Here is a 20,734-nt window from a genome sequence, read left to right as displayed (position 1 = left end):
GCCTTTCCTGTGGTCTAGAGCCCTGCTGCCGGCCCTTCTCACCCCCTGGCTATCGGCGCCGCTGCCCGTTCTGTCCCCCTGACTATCGGTGCCCCATTGCCGGCGCCGAGAGCCAGGGGGAGAGAAGGGGCAGCGGCACCCATTGCCGGCGTGGCTGCCCCCCCCATCCCCGGTGGCATAATTACCTGTTGCCGGGGTCGGGTCCGCGCTGCTGCAGGCCTCCGGCGTGCGTCCCCTGCGTCGTTGCTATGCACGGAGCGGCGCACTGACTTCATGCGCCGCGCCGTGCAGCGCATAGCAACGACGCAGGGGACGCACGCCGGAGGCCTGCAGCAGCGCGGACCTGACCCCGGCAACAGGTGATTATGCCACCGGGGATGGGGGGAGGCAACGGGGCAGCGGCGCCGGCAATGGGTGCCGCTGCCCCTTCTCTCCCCCTGGCTGTCGGCGCCGCTTCTCTCCCCCTGGCTATCGGCGCCGGCAATGGGGCGCCGGCACCGATAGTCAGGGGGACAGAACGGGCAGCGGCGCCGATAGCCAGGGGGAGAGAAGGGCCGGCAGCAGGGCTCTAGACCCCAGGAAAGGCAGGGGGAGAGAAGCGGGCAGCAACGGCCTCTCTCCCCCTGCCTTTCCTGTGGGTGTATCGGGGTATACACGCGCACACACGCACCCTCATTTTACCATGGATATTTTTTTACCCAAATATCCTTGGTAAAATGAGGGTACGTGTTATAGGTCGGTGCGTGGTATACCCCGATAAATACGGTACTTTTGTACCGCTTAAAACTTTTTGTACAAAATCAGTATCTAAAATCGCCCTATTTTGACCACCTATAACGTTTTAATTTTTCCGTATATAGGGCGGTAGGAGGGCTCATTTTTTGCGCAGTCATCTGTACTTTTTTTAGATACCACATTTGCATATATAAAACTTTTAGATCATTTTTTATAAAAAAAATTTTTTTACAAAAATGTGACACAAAAGCAGCATTTTTGGACTTTTTTTTTAATTTTTTACGTTTACGTCATTCACCGTACGGGATCACTAACATTATATTTTGATAGTTCGGACATTAACGCACGCGGCAATACCAAAAATGTTTATTAAAATAAAATTCTTACGCTTTTTGGGGGTAAAATGGGAAAAACTGACAATGTTCATTTTTATTGGGGGAGGGGATTTTTCCCTTTTTTTTTTTTTTTTTTTGTTTTTAATTTTTCAACTTTTTTTTTTTTTTTTTTACACTTTTTATGTCCCCATAGGGGACTATCTATAGCAATCCTTTGATTGCTAATACTGTTCAGTGCTATGCATAGGACACAGCACAGATCAGTGTTATCGGTGATCTTCTGCTCTGGTCTGCTTGATCTCAGACAGAGCAGAAGACACCGGAAGATGGCCGGAGCCAGGTGAGGGGACCTCCGGCCGCCATGCTGGCTGATCGGATCCCCGTGGCAGCGCTGCGGGCGATCCGATTATCTAGTCAAAGTGCCGCACTACCGCAGATGCCGTGATTAGTATTGATCACGGCATCAGAGGGGTTAATGGCGGATATCCGTGCGGGTCCCCGGCTGCTGCTAGCAGCCGAAACCTGCCCTTTATGACGCGAGCACCCTTCCGATGCTCGCGGTCATACACAGGACGTAAAAGGACGTCCTGGTGCGGGAAGAACCGCCAAACCAGGACGTACATTTAAGTCTGTGGTGGTTAAGGTGTTAAAGGGATATTCCAGCTCTGTTGATTCTAATGGAAGGCTTCTTGGTTACACAAAGAATGGAAGAAAAAAAAGGTACCATAGAAGATGCCTAGTGTGTTACCCCAATAATTAAAAATTGGTAAAACGTATTATGCTCACCTGGAGCACAATACAAATGCGCATATCACCCAAACTTAGTGGGTAAAAAGTAGAAGTGAAGTCCAGAGGAATAGCTGAGCCGTAGGGATGTGCAGACGGATGGCAGTCCGTCTGAATGGGAATAGCAGCAGGTTTATAGAAAAGTCCCTCTGTAGGTGCTAAACCTCGGTAAGGAAATTACAAGTACAAGCTGGTAATAATAAAGTGTAGTTTAGTCACCAATGACACGTTTCGGGTATAAGCACCCTTCCTCTGATTGGCATGCCAATCTGAGTTATTGGGGGAGATTTATCAAAACCTGTGTAGAGGAAAAGTTGCCCATTTGCCCATAGCAACCAATCAGATCGCTTCTTTCATTTGTCAGAGGCCCTTTTCAAAATGAAAGAAGCAATCTGATTGGTTGCTATGGGTAACTGGGCAACTTTTCCTCTACACAGGTTTTGATAAATCTCTCCCATTATTACCAGCTTGTACTTGTGATTTCCTTACCGAGGTTTAGCACCTACAGAGGGACTTTTCTATAAACCTGCTGCTACACAAAGTATTGATCATGTTTCATTTATATCTGCCACGTTATGAGGGGGTGGCAGATCTAAATGCATTAGATACTCTTGGAATTGGTATTTGTTTACATATCATTTTATTCCTTCTTTTGTACATCAGAAGTATAGGGAGAGTGTAGCAGATGACCTGCTGCTATACAGTAGGAAAAACTATGAATATGGGCCAAGCCTTGCTAAGTAACATCACAATAGTTACCTTGCAAATGTGAGATTTGGCTTCTGGAAGGTCATTACTTCACCGATAAGAGGCGTCTCAGACTTTTATTAGGCATTTCAACAGAAGGAGATGGACGATCATAACAGTGCCTCAGGGGCTAAAGTAAGGCCACCAGTGCACTATTCACCTAACTTGCATCTTGAATAAAAGGGGTTTAAACAGAAAGTGAAGCGGCTGACTACAGAATGGTATCTCTCCTAATACCTAGTGACTTTCCATATTGAGCAGTCCAAGTGGTTTATTACAATAGAACCTACTGGTAGACTCCCTTTTTAAAGAAATAATTCTGTATTGATCATTAGAAGAATTTTTTATATGTTCAGATAGAGGGGATTATTCTTTAAAAAGTACCTGTCACCAAATAAACTGTTCTAAACGTACTCAGGCTATGTTCCTTAACTACTCCTAACACCCCTCATAGCTTTAAAAAACTGTGTATCTTACCTTTCTTCTTGCTCACATCGTGCAATTTCCCAGCAGCAGAAAGTGGGCATTTCCCAGCAGGCATGACATCACTGAAGCCTGCTGGGGGACCACTTCCGTCCTCATGGTTGCAGTGCTGTGATGAATAGAAGACCTCAGTTTGTGCAGTATTCAGTGAGGCTCTCCTGCAGCCTTCAGTCTGTGCAGCTTTCTGTGAGAATTTGTGGAGCTTTCACTTTCTGTGCAGATGTCAATCAAGCTCAGTGCTCAGCACTTCCTGAGTTTGGTCTCCTGCCAGGCCGGGAGGAGACCAAACTCACTGTATTAATTGTGGCAGGGAACAGAACAGAGCCTAGTGGTAGTTTTTATATTCCATTTTAAACATTTTTTTAATTTTTTTAAACATTTAAGTTGATAATCTTAAAGCAAATGAAAAGGAAAGTGTCTGCTAATTACACAAGGAACACTATATTAAAAGTTTTATTTGGTGACAGGTACTCTTTAAGTTATAGAAGGTATTATTTTATTCTTCTAGGATATCAAAAGAAGAATATGAACAGGAACAGTTGCAGAGAAAGGTTGGAAAATGACTCTAAATTTGTTTTACCAAAATGTTTTATTTCCTTTGCATTGTAAACTATAACATGCTGTCATTTTCTTCTCTTTAGGAAAGTTGTGGAGCCAATGTAGCTAAAAGTCTCCCTAAAACACCCAAATATGACAAAGTGACAACTCCAGAGACAGGTATCTCAGCCCACACACACTTATATTCAGACATAACAGGGTTTAGAAATATAAAAAAACATTACAAAAACTGGCCATGTTATTCCTCTTGTTACACCTATTTTCTTACATATGTATTTTTCAGGAAAGAGGTGCAAATATGCAGTAACTATCCCTCAGGTATCTGGCCATCAATATTAGTAAATTACATTATGTATTTACCTAATATAGTTATTAAACAAATTCAACAATGTGGTCCAGAATGGCAGATGTTCCTCAACCCCAGGTGCAGTTGTGCACCCCAAACTGGTGTAGAGGTCCTGCACTTGTGAAACACAGTATAGGTTCACTACTGTGGCAGATGTAAACAATGGCATTAACTAACCCTCAAAACTGATGTTAAAATTGAGACATTAGCCAGTATATCCTCATGTGAAGGACACACCAGAGCCCGCACACCAACGTCAAGGTTTCTCAGATGGTACGGGACCTAGCACTAACCTACCTGTGCGTGATGAGCAAAACCAGGAACCAAATTACAGCAGCATCAGGTCCGACTTGTAGACTGCTCCCAAGCTAGCTCCAGAGTGACTATGCACATACAATGGGAGGAGGGAAGACAGGCTACAAGCCCCACCCTGGTTGGTAATATGTTGCCGGCCTCACAGGTGAAACCTTAATGCTACCCAGTATGATAAAAAGGGTGCATTAGTATAAACTTTAGACATAAAACAGCTTACAATTGCGTGGTCTGCAGTGGCAAGAGATACTCAACCCCAAGTGCAGTTGTGCACTCTATACTGGGGTGGAGCTCCTGCACTTGTGGTCCGTTGCTATGGGCGATCCCCAGCATGATATGCGTACAATGGAGGATGCCTGCAAACGGTCACAAGTACCACAAAGGCATCCTACACATGATAAACGTGTGGATGCATGAAATCTAGACATAAAACAAATTCAACAATGTGGTCCAGAATGGCAGATGTTCCTCAACCCCAGGTGCACCCCAAACTGGAGTAGAGGTCCTGCACTTGTGAAACACAATATAGGTTCACTACTGTGGCAGATGCAAACAATGGCATTAACTAACCCTCAAAACTGATGTTAAAATTGAGACATTAGCCAGTATATCCTCATGTGAGTTTTGCTTATCACGCACAGGTAGGTTAGTGTTAGGTCCCGTACCATCTGAGAAACCTTGACGTTGGTGTGCGGGCTCTGGTGTGTCCTTCACATGAGGATATACTGGCTAATGTCTCAATTTTAACATCAGTTTTGAGGGTTAGTTAATGCCATTGTTTGCATCTGCCACAGTAGTGAACCTATATTGTGGTCCACAAGTGCAGGACCTCTACTCCACTTTGGGGTGCACAACTGCACTTGGGGTTGAGGAACATCTGCCATTCTGGACCACATTGTTGAATTTGTTTTATGTCTAGATTTCATGCATCCACACGTTTATCAGGTGTAGGATGCCAATTGTGGTACTTGTGACCGTCTGCAGGCATCCTCCATTGTATGCATATTATGCTGGGGATCGCCCATAGCAACGGACCACAAGTGCAGGACCTCCACCCCAGTATAGGTGCACAACTGCACTTGGGGTTGAGTATCTCTTGCCACTGCAGACCACGCAACTGTAAGCTGTTTAATATAGTTATTAACCTAATACTTTCACTCCTGCTGTAAATAAAGTTTTTATTATATTGGGGAAAAAATATGTTCTCATTTTTGTGTTGATAAGGTTACATAGTTTGTAAAGTCTGAAAAAAATGTAACAGAAACTGGCGTCAGTAGTAAGGCGCTGTTCTCATCAGTCTTATTTCCAGTTTGACAAATCCAGAACTGCATTGTGGTTTAAAGGTGGACTCCAGCCAGATAGCACATATTGATTGTATGATTTGGTTTGCCCTGAGCTGTCCAAAGCTTTGAAAATTTGGGGCAGTTTTTTTTCCTGTCAAAAAAACAACCTCCTCCAATTGAGGCTCCTAATAAGCGCAGGCATGACTATTGCCTCAGTTACCTATGTTTTTATGCATAAGTTTTGTTTGACTCGTTTCTTTCTGCTTAGGCTTTTTTCACACTATAGAAAAGCTCTGTTACAAACTGACATTAAAGGGGTACTCCACTGGCCAGTGTTCCGGCTGCGTTCAGAACATTCAGTTTGGAACGCTGTGCGCGCGCTGCAGAAGTCGGCCCCACCCCCTTGTGACATCAAGCCACGCCTCCTCAATGCAAGTCAATGGGTGGCCATTAACGTCCGTGTTTATAACTGAGCCTAACAGGAGGCATAAGGGGCACAGAGGAACCCATTCAGCGGGAGAAAGATGTCCCAAGCTCAATTTTTTTCTCCCGTTAACTTCCAACGGACCCGCTACTGATGGGCAGTAGCGGGAACTTTTTTCATAGTGTGAAAGTAGCCTTATGTGTACACTGCCTTACAATTCATGCTGGAAGCATTATACACGATGTCAGAAGAAAGTTTACCTCTTGAGGGCTAAGGGTTTTAAAATTTTAGCACTTTTATTTTTTCCCTCCTTACCATAACGCTTTCAAGTTTTTAACCTAAATACCTATATGAGGGCTTATGTTTTGCACCACCAGTTTTACTTTGTAATGAAATCACTCATTTCACCAAAAAAACTACAGCAAAAAAAATTAAATAAAAAAAAAATGCTATTTTGCCATTTTTGCTAATTTTGGGGGCTTCTGCTTCTACGCAGAGCACTTTTCCGTAAAAATGACATGTTTTCTTTATTCTGCAGGTCCATACCATTAAAACGATACCCAACTTGATTTTGTTTTACTTTAAAAAAAATAAAAAATAAAAAAATTATAACTTTTTGTACAAAAATGTGCATGTTTAAAATTGTCCTCTTCTGATTCCTATAACTTTTTTTTGTATATGGGGCTCATTTTTTGTGCTGTTATCTGTAGTTGTAATCTGTTTATGCTTTTTAATTTTTTTATATATACAAAGTGACCAAAAATATAAAATTCAGGTATTTTTTTTACGTATATATTCTTGTCTATGCGGTTTAATTAACGTGCGATACCACATGCTTGTTTTTGTTTACGAATTTAAATTTATTTTTTTTTATGGGAAAAGGGGATAATTAACTTTTTAGGGAAGGGGTTAAATCACACTTTTTTTAGTCCCCTTAGGGGACTATAACTTGCAATTATTAGACTGCATACACTGGATAGTATAACATTGATCAGTGTTATCTGTACTCCATAACAATCAGCAAGAATGAACAGGATGTCACTCACCGGGGTAAAGTGTTGTGTTTCTTTATTTTCTATGGTGCATGAGCCGGGGGTGCAGACAGACAACTTCAGGGACGCAGCTTGTTAGGCATGGACGGGGTAACAGCCGTTGCACGTGCCTTGAGCACGCTTCATCAAACCCTACCTATTCCGCTCGTGCACCGGCAGATAAAGGTAACACCTCCCAGTGACGCGAGCGCAACAGGTGTACAATAAGTAATATCAGAAATATATACAAAAATGATTAAAAACATGCAAAACAGGTATGCAGCTTTTTCATGCAATACTACCTGATGATCCTTATAGAAAAACGCTATAGTCTACTCTCTCGTTTAAACCGAGGTTTCCTGCGGCATTTAATTTAATAATCCAATCTGTACTCCATTGCTCCATCCTGCCATGGCTTACTGGAGCATAGACGCACTGATCGGACAGAGAGGAGGTAGGTAAGGGCCCTCCCGCTAGCATCTCAGCTGATGGGGACACCGGTTTCGCCGCAGTGGTCCCGATTAGCACCGCTAAACAGCTGGGATAATTTTTCTTTCAATTTTAGACGCCACAAACAACCTATGCTGGGGTTAAGGCAGGGCATCACAGCAATCAATGCGCGCGCTTAGCTCCTTAGAGCATGTTATAGAAGAGGAGTGGCTCCCACCATCATGGTTTTTTTTCTGTCCCTGCCTATTGCCCTTCTATCCCGAACACCTTCCCTGCCTTTATTTTACTATTTTAAAAATGGCATTTAGTCTGTCTGGTAGTGTGCTCACTACCAGTCAGACTTCTCCAGCAGGCACCACGTCACTGATGCCTGCTGGGGGGGACTTCCGCCCTTAGTTCTCCTAACAGGGTGCCTCCCAGCTGTTTCACCACTACAACTCCCAGCATGCCCTGACATCTATTGGCTGTCAGGGCATGCTGGGAGTTGTAGTGGTAAAATAACTGGAGGCACCCTGTATTGGAAGGCAACCTCCGTGGCTTTGTACCGGGCGGACAGCGGCGGGGAGCTGGAGCTGAGCCGGAGCCCGGCCATGGAAGGCGGCAGCTACACCAGAGTGAAGCCGGAGGGGCCCCTGTGGTCCCTGGAGCCCCGGACTCCCCTCAGGCGGCTGCTGAAGAAGGACATGCGGAGCCCCTTCCAGCTGCGCTTCTCCTTGCACCAGGCCCACCCCCTGCCCGGGGCTCTGCTGGCTGCCGCCGCCCAGGACAGGAGCTTCATGGGGGAAGGAGTGACCCGGGAGGCGGTGCGGGAGGGGTCTTAAAAATCTTAATCATTCCAGTACATATCAACTATGCTCCACAGGAAGTTCTTTTTCTTTTTGGATTTCTTTTGTCTGACCACAGTGCTCTCTGCTGACACCTCTGTCCATGTCCATGTGACTTTCTGGTACCAGTTGATTTAAAAAAAATAAAAAATTCCACCAAAGAACCCCATTAAAGGGGTTATTCAGGAATGGAAAAACAGAGCAAATTTCTTTCAAAAACCGCTCAGTCTGTCTTTCTTTCATTTTGGGTGTAATTTTTCAGCACAGTTCCATTGAAGTAAATGGAGCCAAGTTGTAATACCACACAGAACCTTGGGACAGATGTGGAGCTGTTTTTGAAAGAAATTAAAGGGGTATTCCGGGCAAAAACATTATCCCCTATCCAAAGTCGGTCCCCCCCACGATCTCCCTGCAGCACCCGCATTCTATGCGTGAGCTGCGTCTCCAGTTTCGGAAACCTCCGGTTTCTGGGACTGGGGGCGTGACGTCACGCCACGCACCCTCCATTCATGTCTATGGGAGGGGGTTTGACGGCCATCACGCCCCCTCCCATAGACATGAATGGAGGGGGCATGGCATGATGTCACGTCCCCAGTCCCAGAAACCCGGAGGTTTCCGAAACTGGAAACGCAGCTCCCGCATAGAATGCGGGATAAAATATTTTTGCCCAGAATACCCCTTTAACTCTGGTTTTCCATTCCTGGATAACCCCTTTTAAGGGGTTAAATGCCCTGAATACCAGGGAAATGGAGCCACCTTCATAATATAAGATAATTGAGAAATTACTTTTCGAGTTGTATTTTATTGCAAGATGCTTTTCATAATCAGAAAACCTTTTTAACTCCTTGGGGACGAAGGGTGTATGCATACGCCCTCGCGTCCCGTCACTTAAGGACCGGGCGGTGATCGGACCGGGATGACTGCTGATATCTATCAGCAGGCATCCCGTGGCAATGCCTAGACCCCCCACCCCCATGTCGGCGATTGCAGGTCAATTCAGACCAGAGATATGCCGCGATCCGGGCCAATGGTGACCCGATCGCCAGGAAAATAAGAATTATCGGAGCTGTTAGAGCCAGCTCCGACCATCCTAAAGGATAGGAGCGAGTTGGCAGTGTTGCCACCCCCTCCTATCCCCTGCCATTGGTTGGTCAGGCTGACCACCAATGGCAGGAGGGAGGCGAGGGGGGGGGGGTGTTAGAGTTCATTTCCCCTGCTCTGCCCACCGATCAAAGTCAGGGCAGAGCGGGGGGCGGCATCCCGGAGCAGCGGCAGCATCGACACAGGAGGAGCGGTTGGAAAGTGCGGCGTGGAGAAGGCTGCAGCGAAGATCGCGGTAAGTGATCTTCTCTGTGGCCTTCTAAAAGCTGCAAAACTACAACTCCCAGCACAAAGGCTGTCTGGGCACGCTGGGAGTTGTAGTTTTGCAACATCTGGAGGGTCACAGTTTGGAGACCACTGTGTAGTGGTCTCTAAACGGTTGTCCTCCAGATGTTGCAAAACTACAGCTTTCAGCATGCACTGACTGTCTGGGCATGCTGGGAGTTGTAGTTTTGCAACATCTGAAGTGGCACAGTTTGGGGACCACTATACGGTGGTCTCCAAACTGTAGCCCTTCAGACGTTTCAAAAGTACAATTCCCAGCATGGCCAGACAGTCGGGGATGCTGGGCATGTAGTTCTGCAATATCTGGCCCTTCATATGTTGCAGAACTACCATTCCCAGCATGCCTGGATAGTCTGGGTATGCTTGGAGTAGCAACATCTGGAGGGCTACAGTTTGGAGACCACTACTTTAGTGGTCTCCAAACTGTTCTTCCCCAGTTGTTGCATAACTACAACTTCTAGCATGCCCAGACTGTCCAGGCCTGCTGAGAGTTGTAGTTCTGCAACATCTGAAGGGCCAGATATTGCAGAACTACACGCCCAGCATCCCTGACTGTCTGGCCATGCTGGGAATTGTAGTTTTGCAACAGCTGTAGGCACACTGGTTGGGAAACACTGAGCTAGAGTCTGTTTCCTAACTCAGTGGTTCCCCACCAGTGTGCCTACAGCTGTTGTAAAACTACAACTCCCAGCATGTACGGGGCGCCCCCCCCCCCCCCATGTGAATGTACAGGATACATTCACACGGGCGGGTTTACAGTGGGTTTCCTTCTACAAGTTTGAGCTAATTTTCCTCTGCAGCTCAAACTCCCAGCGGAAAACTTACTGTGAACTGTAAAACACTACATATACACACCCTTACACGTCCCCCCCAAATAAAAAATGAAAAAGTCTCATACGGTAGTGTTTCCTAAACGGAGCCTCCAGCTGTTGCAAAACAACAACTCCAGTATTGCCGGACAGCCATAGACTGTCCTGGCAGGCTGGGAGTCTTGCAACAGCTGGAGGCACCCTGTTTGGGAAACACTGCTGTAGGGATATACTGTAGGTAACCGGGTCCACCCCTATTGCAAATTCCTTATTTAGGCCTCAAATGCGCATGGCGCTCTCTCACTTCAGAGCCCTGTCGTATTTCAAGGCAACAGTTTAGGGCCACATATGGGGTATTTCCGTACTCGGGAGAAATTGCATTACAAATTTTGGGAGGATTTTTCTCCTTTTACCCCTTATGAAAAGGTAAAGATGGGGGCTACACCAGCATGTTTGTGTAAAAAAAATTAAAATTTTTACACTTAAATGCTTGTGTGTCCCCATACTTTTCATTTTCACAAGAGGTAAAGGGAGAAAAAGACCCCCAAAATTTGTAACACAATTTCTTCTGAGTACGGAAATACCCCATATGTGTACGTAAAATGCTCTGCGGACGAACTACATGGCTCAGGAGTGGGAGAGCGCCATGTACATTTGAGGCCTAAATTGGTGATTTGCACAAGGGTGGCTGATCGTTACAGCGGTTCTGACATGAACGCAAAAAAACACCCACATGTGAAACTACACCCCTCACGGAATGTAACAAAGGGTTTAGTGAGCCTTAACAAACTTCAGGTCTTTGACAAATTTTCGTTAAAGTTGGACATGAAAATAAATTAAAAAAAATTCCCCCTGAAATGCTGGCCTTACCCCAAATTTTTCATTTTCACAAGGGGTAATAGGAAAAAAGCCCCCCAAATTTGTAACCTCATTTCTTCTGAGTATATAAATATCCCATATGTGGATGTAAAGTGCTCTGCGGGCGAACTACAATGCTCAGAAGAGAAGGAGCGCCATTGGGCTTTTTGAGAGACAATTAGGCTGGAATTGAAGGCAATGTGTGTTTACAAAGCCCCCATAGTGCCAGAACAGTGGACCCCCTCCACATGTGACCCCATTTTGGAAACTACACCCCTCACGGAATGTAACATTTGCACAGCCCATTGTTCCAAAGATCTGTCAAATGCCAGTGTGGTGTAAATGCTCACTGCACCCCTTATTAAGTTCTGTGAGGGGTGTAGTTTCCAAAATAGTATGCCATGTGTTTTTTTTTTTTTTTATACTGTTCTGGCATCATGGGGGCTTCCTAAATGCGACATGCCCCCAAAAACCATTTCAGCAAAATTCAATCTCCAAAAGCCCAATGTCGCTCCTTCCCTTCTGAGCCCTCTGCACCCGCAGATCACTTTACATCCACATGAGGTATTTCCTTACTGGAGAGAAATGGGGTTACAAATTTTGTGGGGCATTTTCTCCTATTACGCCTTGTGAAAATGAAAAGTTTTGGGTAACACCAGCATTTCAGTGTTAAAAATCAAATTTTTAATTTTCACGTCCCACTTTAACTAAAGTTCGTCGATCACCTGTGGGGTGTTAAGGCTCACTGTACCCCTTATTATGTTCCTTGAGGGGTGTAGTTTCCAAAATAGTATGCCATGTGTTTGTTTTTTTCCTGTTCTGGCACCATAGGGGCTTCCTAAATGCGACATGCCCCCCCAAAAACCATTTCAGCTAAATTTGCTTTCCTAAAGCCAAATGTGACTCCTTCTCTTCTGAGCATTGTAGTTCGCCCGCAGAGCATTTTACGCCCTAACATGGGGTATTTCCATACGCAGAAGTATGGGGTTACAAATTTGGGGGGAATTTTCTCCCATTACCCTTTGTAAAAATGGTAAAATTTTTTGGGGGGGGGGGGGGGGAACTGCACTTTAGTGAAAAAATTTTTTTGTTTTTTTTCATTTACACATCCGACTTTAACGAAAAGTTGTCAAACACCTGTGGGGTGTTAAGGCTCACTGGACCCCGTGTTACGTGCCTTGAGGGGTGTAGTTTACAAAATAGTATGCCATGTGTTTTTTTTTATTTTTTATTTTATTTATTTTTTTGCTGTTCTGGCACCATAGGGGCTTCCTAAATGTGACAAAAACCATTTCAGAAAAATTCACTCTCCAAAATCCCATTGTTGCTCTTTCCCTTCTGAGCCCTCTACTGCGCCCGCCAAACACTTGACATACACATATGAGGTATTTCCTTACTCGAGAGAAATTGGGTTACAAATTTTGGGGGTCTTTTTCTCCTATTACCCCTTGGAAAAATGCAAAAACTGGGTCTACAAGAACATGCGAGTGTAAAAAAATGAAGATTTCTCCTTCACTTTGCTGCTATTCCTGTGAAACACCTAAAGGGTTAACACACTTACTGAATGTCATTTTGAATACTTTGAGGGGTTCAGTTTTTATAATGGGGTCTTTCTAATATGAAGGCCCTTCAAATCCACTTCAAAGCTGGACTGGTCCCTGAAAATTTTGTGAAAAATTGGAAAATTGCTGCTGAACTTTGAAGCCCTCTGATGTTTTCCAAAAGTAAAAACATCTCAACTTTCTGATGAAAATATAAAGTAGACACATTGTATATGTGAATCAAAATATAATTTATTTGGAATGTCTGTTTTCCTTACAAGCAGAGAGCTTCAGAGTTAGAAAAATGCTAAATTTTTAATTTTTTCATCAAATTTTTAGAATTTTTCACCAAGAAATGAAGCAAGTATCGACAAAATGTTACCACTAGCATAAAGTAGAATGTGTCACGAAAAAACAATCTCGGAATCAGAATGAAAAGTAAAAGCATCCCAGAGTTATTAATGCTTGAAGTGACAGTGGTCATATATGCAAAAAATGCTCCCGTCCTTAGGGTTATAATGGGCTCCGTCCCCAAGGAGTTAATTGTATCTTTAAATATTATCACTGCATAAAAGAAATCATGTGATAGGTTAGGCTCCCATTGTATAACAGATTTTTGACAACTTTCCAGTGTTGTGTTTTGTTTTTTGTTTGACTTGCCAGTTAAGTTATTGGCTTATACTTAATTTTATGTTTCCCATTTCCTTGTTTCTATTGTATTTTGTATGATGTGTTCCTTGTGCTTCTTGTTTCTAGAACAAGTCAAACCTCTTCAGACCATTAAGCGGCCCTTGAAAGAGGAAGAACCTTCTTACAAACTACCGCCTGTTGGATTTAAAGAGCTTAACAGCACAGAAGCAGCTGAGGCCTGGATAGAACAAGCAAGGAAAGAAGCCGGTATACAAGGCACTTTAACTGTAAGTACTTCATTTTTTAATGCTCTATTTATAGGGATAACAGTGGTGGTCTATATGGTGAGATTGTCCATCTTTCCATTGAATATAGGTAACCTACAAGTGACTGTGTGTGTTTGTTGTTTTTTTCTTTTAACAATTTTCATTCATCATACAAAGCTTTTTTTTTATATGACTCATGTAATTGACATGTGTACATACAAAAAACACTTATTTTCTTATTTTCCACCTCTATTTCCCCCCCCCACCCCTACCCGCCAAGGAGAGGAAGAAAAATAAAAGGAAAATAAATTTAAAAAAATTAACAAAATGATATTGATATTATCATTCATTTATTTCATACTCCCCCAGATTTTTTTCAAACTGTCTCACCCTTCCTATTACCTCTAGCCAACAGTGACTCAAATTTTCTGATTTTTCCCAACCAGAAACCTCCATTCCTCAACTTTGGGTACAGCATGTGTGTTTGTTTTTGACATTGTGAATCATGATGTGTCTAGTTGGCATTCTGTTATGAGAAGGAAGACCCATTTTTTTTTTTTTTAAATGTAATTGCAGAGCTTGACACAGACCGAGAAGGAACAGCTCCAAGAACGGGCAGAGTATCTCAAGCTAAAAAGAGCAGAACTTTTAGCACGGAAATTGGATTCTAAGAAGGGAATCCAAAAAATTGAAGAGCGCAAAGATAAGGCTTCCTGCTCGCAACAGGTAACCTGAATGTAGTGGTAGTTATCAAAGGATCAGGATTAACAAGTTCTGAACTTCAAATACAGACTTGCTACATATTTCAGACCTTTATGGCATTTTCTGTAGATATGCCATAAATGTCAGTTTTGGGATGGATCATTTCAACAGTAGAAGGGAAAAAACTTAAGTCTGCACAGATGTTATACTTATGTTATGGTTTTGTTTTTAGCAGCAAAAAGAGATGACAGAAGAAGAATTAAAGAACTTACAGAAGAGAAAGCAACTTGCAGAAAAGCTTAAAGAAGAAGTAATTAACAAGTGAGCAGTCTGCCACTGCTGAGCATTCTTCCATTCTTCCAAGTTTTTGCCAAAGCTTTCCATATACACGTTTTGCAAGCCTTAAGTAAATACCTAGCCACAGCCCCTACATACAGTAGTATTTTATAAGAAATGGAGCACTTGATGAAAGGCTTTCTGCCTCTATTTGGTCTCTTCGTATATAGGCCTAGTGCTGGATGCTTCACCAAACATAGGCCAGGTGTCAAAGAACAGACCTCCTCCTATTGGATATTTATGACATACCCTGTGGTTATGTTATGTTATAAATGTGTACAGTGAGAAAATATTTAAAAAATAAAGGCAGTTTGCTGTTATCTATGCATAATGCCTTATTTTCTCTACTGAATAGATTGCCAAAATATGGGCATGCTCTTCATTTTGTATAAAAGGTGAGCTTCCACAACTTCCTTTTTGAAAGTGCTTTTAGCATAAGCTGGCAATACAAACATAATACACATTTTAGTTTTGCGGAATTGCAAATTGAAGTTTGTTTGTGTGCAGCTGAACGTAGCCAGTCTACCTTTGACTGTGCTTCCACTATGCTGCAGCAGTTCAGCATAGTCAACCGTATATTGTGTGCAACCAAATTTACATACTACCAGTTTTGCCACATGGCGTACTTCATGGACCAGATGAATGTAGCAATATGAAGCATTAAACAATTTGTACAATATGTGACTATAGCAAACTCTACAGTACATACTTTCCTATACAGTGATTTGTGTGTATACAGGGGTGTTGGTCAACAGTAAGTATGCATTTCTGCTCATAAATCTGCAACAAATTTGTATATTTAAAATCTTAAATTGAGGGTCTGCTGATTTCAACTTCCTGCGTAGAAGTCAATGGAGAAAATCCACAGAGAGAATCCAGGGCACAATTCAACATCCATGAGGATTTTAACTGAATGTTTCTACAGCTTGTGGATGAATTTGTACAAACCCCACTCAAAAGTAATGCTGCAGAATTTCCACACTCAAATCCGCAGCGTTTTTCCCTTGAGACCATACTTTTACACATACAGGTCACATGCAGTAATATTAAGGTAAATGTCCTCATAAGATTAAAAATTTAGCTACATTTTTTTCAAGTACAATACCTCTTAAGTGTGAGTTAAGGAAATAGAAGTAATAAGTCTTTCCTATATTATTGAAGTAAAATGACTTGTTTAATTGATCTACATACTTGGATGTAGTCCTTACATGAACTCTTGCTGGTTTTATTTAATAGAAATGTATTTTTACACTTTATTTTTGATGACATCATAGATTGTATATGCACACAAGCAATAAAAATATACCATACAAAAATTGGGCACGTGTGGATTTTAGTTATTTTAGACGTAAAGGTTCCCAAATGGGCACTGTCAGATCCAAAAACTTTTTATATTTTGTTACTTATGAAAATAAAAGACCTTTTGTAATATGGTTATGGTAAAAATCTGAAACACCACCACCAGGGGTCCCCATACCTACTGGGACACTAACCAGTCCTGCAGCAGCATCAGGATTGTCCATGAGTGATAGATAAGAGATGACTCATGGACAAGGCTGTAGTATCACCTCTCACCACCATAAGGGAGGGGCGTGCCCCTTCCCCTGAGAGGATTTCTAACACTGTGAGCTAATTAAATGAGGTATTTTTATAATAAGTACAGTGAGTCAAAAGTTTGGGCACCCCAGGTAAAAAAAATTGTATTAATGTGCATAAAGAAGCCATGGAAAAATCTCCAAAAGGCATCAAATTACAGATTACATTCTTATAATATGTCAACAAAAGTTAGATTTTATTTCCATCATTTACACTTCCAAAATAACAGAAAACAAAAAAATGGTGTCTGCAAAAGTTTGGGCACCCTGCAGAATTTATAGCATGCACTGCCCCCTTTACAAAGCTGAGACCTGCCATTGTCATGGATTGTTCTCAATCATTATCTGGGAATAGGTGATGTCAATCTCAAAGGTTTTAAATGCCCAGACTCATCTGACCTTGCCCCAACAATCAGCACCATGGGTTCTTCTAAGCAGTTGTCTAGAAATCTGAAACTGAAAATAGTTGAAGCTCACAAAGCTGGAGAAGGCTATAAGAAGATAGCAAAATGTTTTCAGTTGCCAATATCCTCTGTTCGGAATGTAATTAAGAAATGGCAGTCATCAGGAACAGTGGAAGTTAAAGCAAGATCTGGAAGACCAAGAGAAATATCAGGCAGAAGAGCTTGCAGGATTGTGAGAAAAACTATTCAAACCCCATGTTTGACTGCACAATCCCTCCAGAAAGATCTGGCAGACACTGGAGTTGTGGTACACTATTCCACTATAAAGAGATACTTGTACAAATATGGTCTTCATGGAAGAGTCATCAGAAGAAAACCTCTTCTACGTCCTCACCACAAAAATCAGCGTTTGAACTTTGCAAATGAACATATAGACAAGCCTGATGCATTTTGGAAACAAGTTCTGTGGACAGATGAGGTTAAAATTGAACTTTTTGGCCGGAATGAGCAAAGGTACCTTTGGAGAAGAAGGGGAACAGAATTTAAAGAAAAGAACCTCTGTCCAACTGTTAAGCATGGGGGTGGATAAATCATGCTTTGGGGTTGTATTGCAGCCAGTGGCACAGGGAACATCCCAAGAGTAGAAGGAAAAATGGATTCAATAAAATTTCAGCAAATTTTGGATGCTAACTTGATGCCATCTGTGAAAAAGCTGAAGTTAAAGGGGTATTCCGGGAACTTTTTTTTTTTATTTGACTATGCTACAGGGGCTTTAACCCCTTAAGGACCAAGGGCGTACAGGTACGCCTTTGCTCCCTGGTACTTAAGGTCATCAGACCCCCCCATGTAGGCGATCGCCGAAAATCGCAAGTGAATTCACACTTGCGATTTTCGGCGATTCCGGTGATGCGGGTCACGTGTGACCCGCTGACCCGGAGATACAAGGTGATCGGGGGTGTAGGATACACCCCCTATCGCCCTCTGTATCTATGGGGAGGTGGCGATGTCGTCACCCCCCCAGGATCGCTGCTATTGGCCAATAGCAGCCGGCAGGGGAGGGGTTAACGGCCCCTTCTCGCGGCTCTGCTTGCTCCCTGAGTTCATTCAGCGGCCAGAGCTGCGAGAAGGAGCCAGGGACCCCCCCTCTGTGAAGATCGGAGCCCCTCACAGAGGAAGACCCCCCTTAGAGCAGGGAGAGAGTACAGCCCCAGGGACAGGTAGGGTTAACCAGTAAAAAAAAGTAAAAAGTAAAGTAAAAAAAAAGTAAAAATTTTTTCCCCCCCCTGACCCCCTAATAGGACATAAACGGTCCGCAACAATTTTTTTTTGTGTGACCCGGGCCCTATTAGGGATTCAGGGCGCTGCATTTGGCCATTTTTTTTTTTTGGCTGCAGCGCTTTTTTTCTCCCCCATACAGTTAGTTACACCAATCACACACACTACATACTCAACCCCCCCCCCCCACACACACACACACCCGCCACCCCCGCCACCAACCCCCCCCCCCACCACCACCACCGTAGAAAAAAGGCGATGGCTCGCCAGGCATTTTCGGCAGCGGAGGCATATGCTTTTCTTGCCTCCGACTCCGAATCGGTCAGTGAGGACGATGAAGATCCAACATTCCTGTGTTCTTCATCGTCCTCCTCATCATCTAGTACTGATGATGAGTCACCTATACGGCGGCGGAGATGCCGCCAGGCGAGGCCACGCACCCCCCCATGATAGTGGCCCAGTGGCCGGCACTAGTGCGAGTGGTGATGCTGCTCGTACTAGGAGTCCGACCCCCCAGACAAGTTTACCAGAGCCCCCTTCCGGTGAACCTGTCTGGATACCCCCAGAGGCTTATCAACCACGGGTTCTGGAGTTTGTTGGCGACTCCGGATTGACTATTTCAGTTATTTTTTCAGTGACAGTTTTGTCAATCTAATGGTGGAGCAGACGAATCTGTATGCCAGGCAGTTCATCGCCCACCACCCTGATTCTGTTTTGGCCAGGCCCAATGAATGGTACGCCATTGATGCAGCAGAGATGAGGACATTTTGGGGCCTCTTGCTGCATATGGGCCTGGTCAAAAAACCAAGTGTCAGACAGTACTGGAGCGGGGACATCTTCTACCAGACCCCGCTTTACAGTATGGTCATGGCACGGAGGCGGTACGAGGCGATTCGGAAATGCCTGCATTATGCAGATAATGCGGCATGTCCGCCCCGAGGTGATCCCGCCCATGACCGGCTTTACAAAGTGAGGCCGGTCATTGATCACTTTGGGGCCAAATTTTTGGAGGCCTATGTACCGCTCAGGGACCTCTCTGTTGATGAGTCTCCTATCAGTTTTAAGGGGAGACTCCTCTTCCGCCAGTATATTCCCTCGAAGCGGGCGCGGTATGGCGTGAAGCTCTATAAACTTTGTGAGAGTACCTCCGGGTACACTCTCAAGTTTAGAGTGTATGAGGGACGAGATTCCCGTATTGAACCCCCAGATTGTTCCCCCACTCTGGGTGTTAGCGGGAAAATCGTTTGGGAGCTTGTGCACCCATTGCTGGATAAGGGTTACCACGTGTACGTGGACAACTTTTATACCAGCATCCCTCTCTTCACATCCCTCGCCGCCAGATCCACGTCCGCTTGTGGGACCGTGCGGAAGAACCAGAGAGGCCTCCCTATAAATTTTCTGCAGACACCTATGCCCAAGGGTGAGTCCCGTGCCCTTACCCATGAAAACCTGTTGTTGGTCAGGTATAAGGATAAGAGGGATGTCCTTATGCTGACCACTATTCATGGTAACGGCAGCTCACCTGTCCCTGTGCGAGGTACCACAACACCGGTCCTCAAGCCCGATTGTATTCTGGACTACAATCGGTATATGGGGGGAGTTGATCTTTCTGATCAAGTCCTCAAGCCATACATGGCCATGCGGAAAACACGGGTATGGTACAAAAAAGTTGCGGTCTACATGGTACAGGTTGCCATGTACAACTCTTTTGTACTGTCCCAGTACGCTGGCAACACAGGGACATTCCTCCAGTTCCAAGAAGAAGTCCTAAAGGTCCTGATCTTTGGCGATAGGGAAAGAGCAGGCCGGACTTCCCAAGGAACTGGAGTTATAGGTGCCAGGATCGTCCCAGGCCAACACTTTCCAGGTGAAGTCCCCCATACTGGAAAGAAGGGACGATCCCAGAAAAAATGCAGTGTGTAACAGGAGGGGGATTCGGAAGGACACCACCACTCAGTGTGACACTTGCCCCGATCATCCGGGCCTCTGCATTAAAAACTGCTTCAGGGAGTATCACACTTCCATGGAGTACTAAATTTTCCCTTTTCATTTTAATTTTCCATAATTTGACCCCAATGTACCAAGTCCAGAGTACATTCCAAATTTTAACACCATAAAACCTCTAAATTGCCCAAAAAAACTCATCTAAAAAAAAAAAACAAAAAACTGATGAGACCTCTGGGGGTATTTTTTTCTCTGGGTCATGGGTTACTGAGTCAATCATCGGGGACTTTTTTTGTTGCCTCAAATGCGCAGCGCTCTCTCTCCACCTGAGCGGGTGCGCATTTGAGGCAACAGGTTAGGGACGGCCACACACGTCACATTCCCAGAATGATGATTCAGAGCATAGGGTTTGGGGTGGGCATATTTTTTAGTTTTGGCTATGCTCTGGGTCATCATTCTGGGACCATAACCTGTTTTATAATTTTGTCCCACTGTACCCCATTTTAGTTATTTAGTGTACCCCAGTTATTTACCCCATGTAATGCCCCTTGAGGGGGGTCCCACTGTTCTGGCTCCTTAGGCCGCAACGCAGACGCTCAAGGCCCCTGAATGCGACCTGCTCCTCTCAGACCAGTGTGTAAGCTGTTTACGCCCAGACTTGAGGTATGTCCTTA

The 20,734-nt window shown here is 44.1% G+C and overlaps 1 protein-coding gene across 2 annotated transcripts in view; it reads left to right on the top strand.

The window, feature by feature from the left end:
* The window catches only part of CFAP36 (cilia and flagella associated protein 36), a 50,417-nt gene extending 34,264 nt beyond the window's left edge, over positions 1 to 16,153 (top strand). The window contains exons 6-10 of one of the 2 annotated variants that reach the window (XM_056567732.1): positions 3,595 to 3,637; positions 3,728 to 3,803; positions 13,665 to 13,825; positions 14,381 to 14,530; positions 14,742 to 16,153. In XM_056567732.1, the coding sequence (XP_056423707.1) occupies positions 3,595 to 3,637; positions 3,728 to 3,803; positions 13,665 to 13,825; positions 14,381 to 14,530; positions 14,742 to 14,831 (520 nt within the window). In that variant the 3' untranslated portion in view covers positions 14,832 to 16,153. Of the gene's footprint in view, positions 1 to 3,594; positions 3,638 to 3,727; positions 3,804 to 13,664; positions 13,826 to 14,380; positions 14,531 to 14,738 lie in introns of both variants that reach the window. The other variant, XM_056567730.1, reaches the window with a different exon arrangement.
* Positions 16,154 to 20,734: the final 4,581 nt, after the last annotated feature.

Source organism: Hyla sarda, chromosome 3 (assembly GCF_029499605.1).
Source record: "Hyla sarda isolate aHylSar1 chromosome 3, aHylSar1.hap1, whole genome shotgun sequence".
Taxonomy (NCBI): Eukaryota; Metazoa; Chordata; class Amphibia; order Anura; family Hylidae; genus Hyla; species Hyla sarda.
Note: the sequence above shows the minus strand (reverse complement) of the source record. Positions and strands in the feature narration are given on the sequence as shown.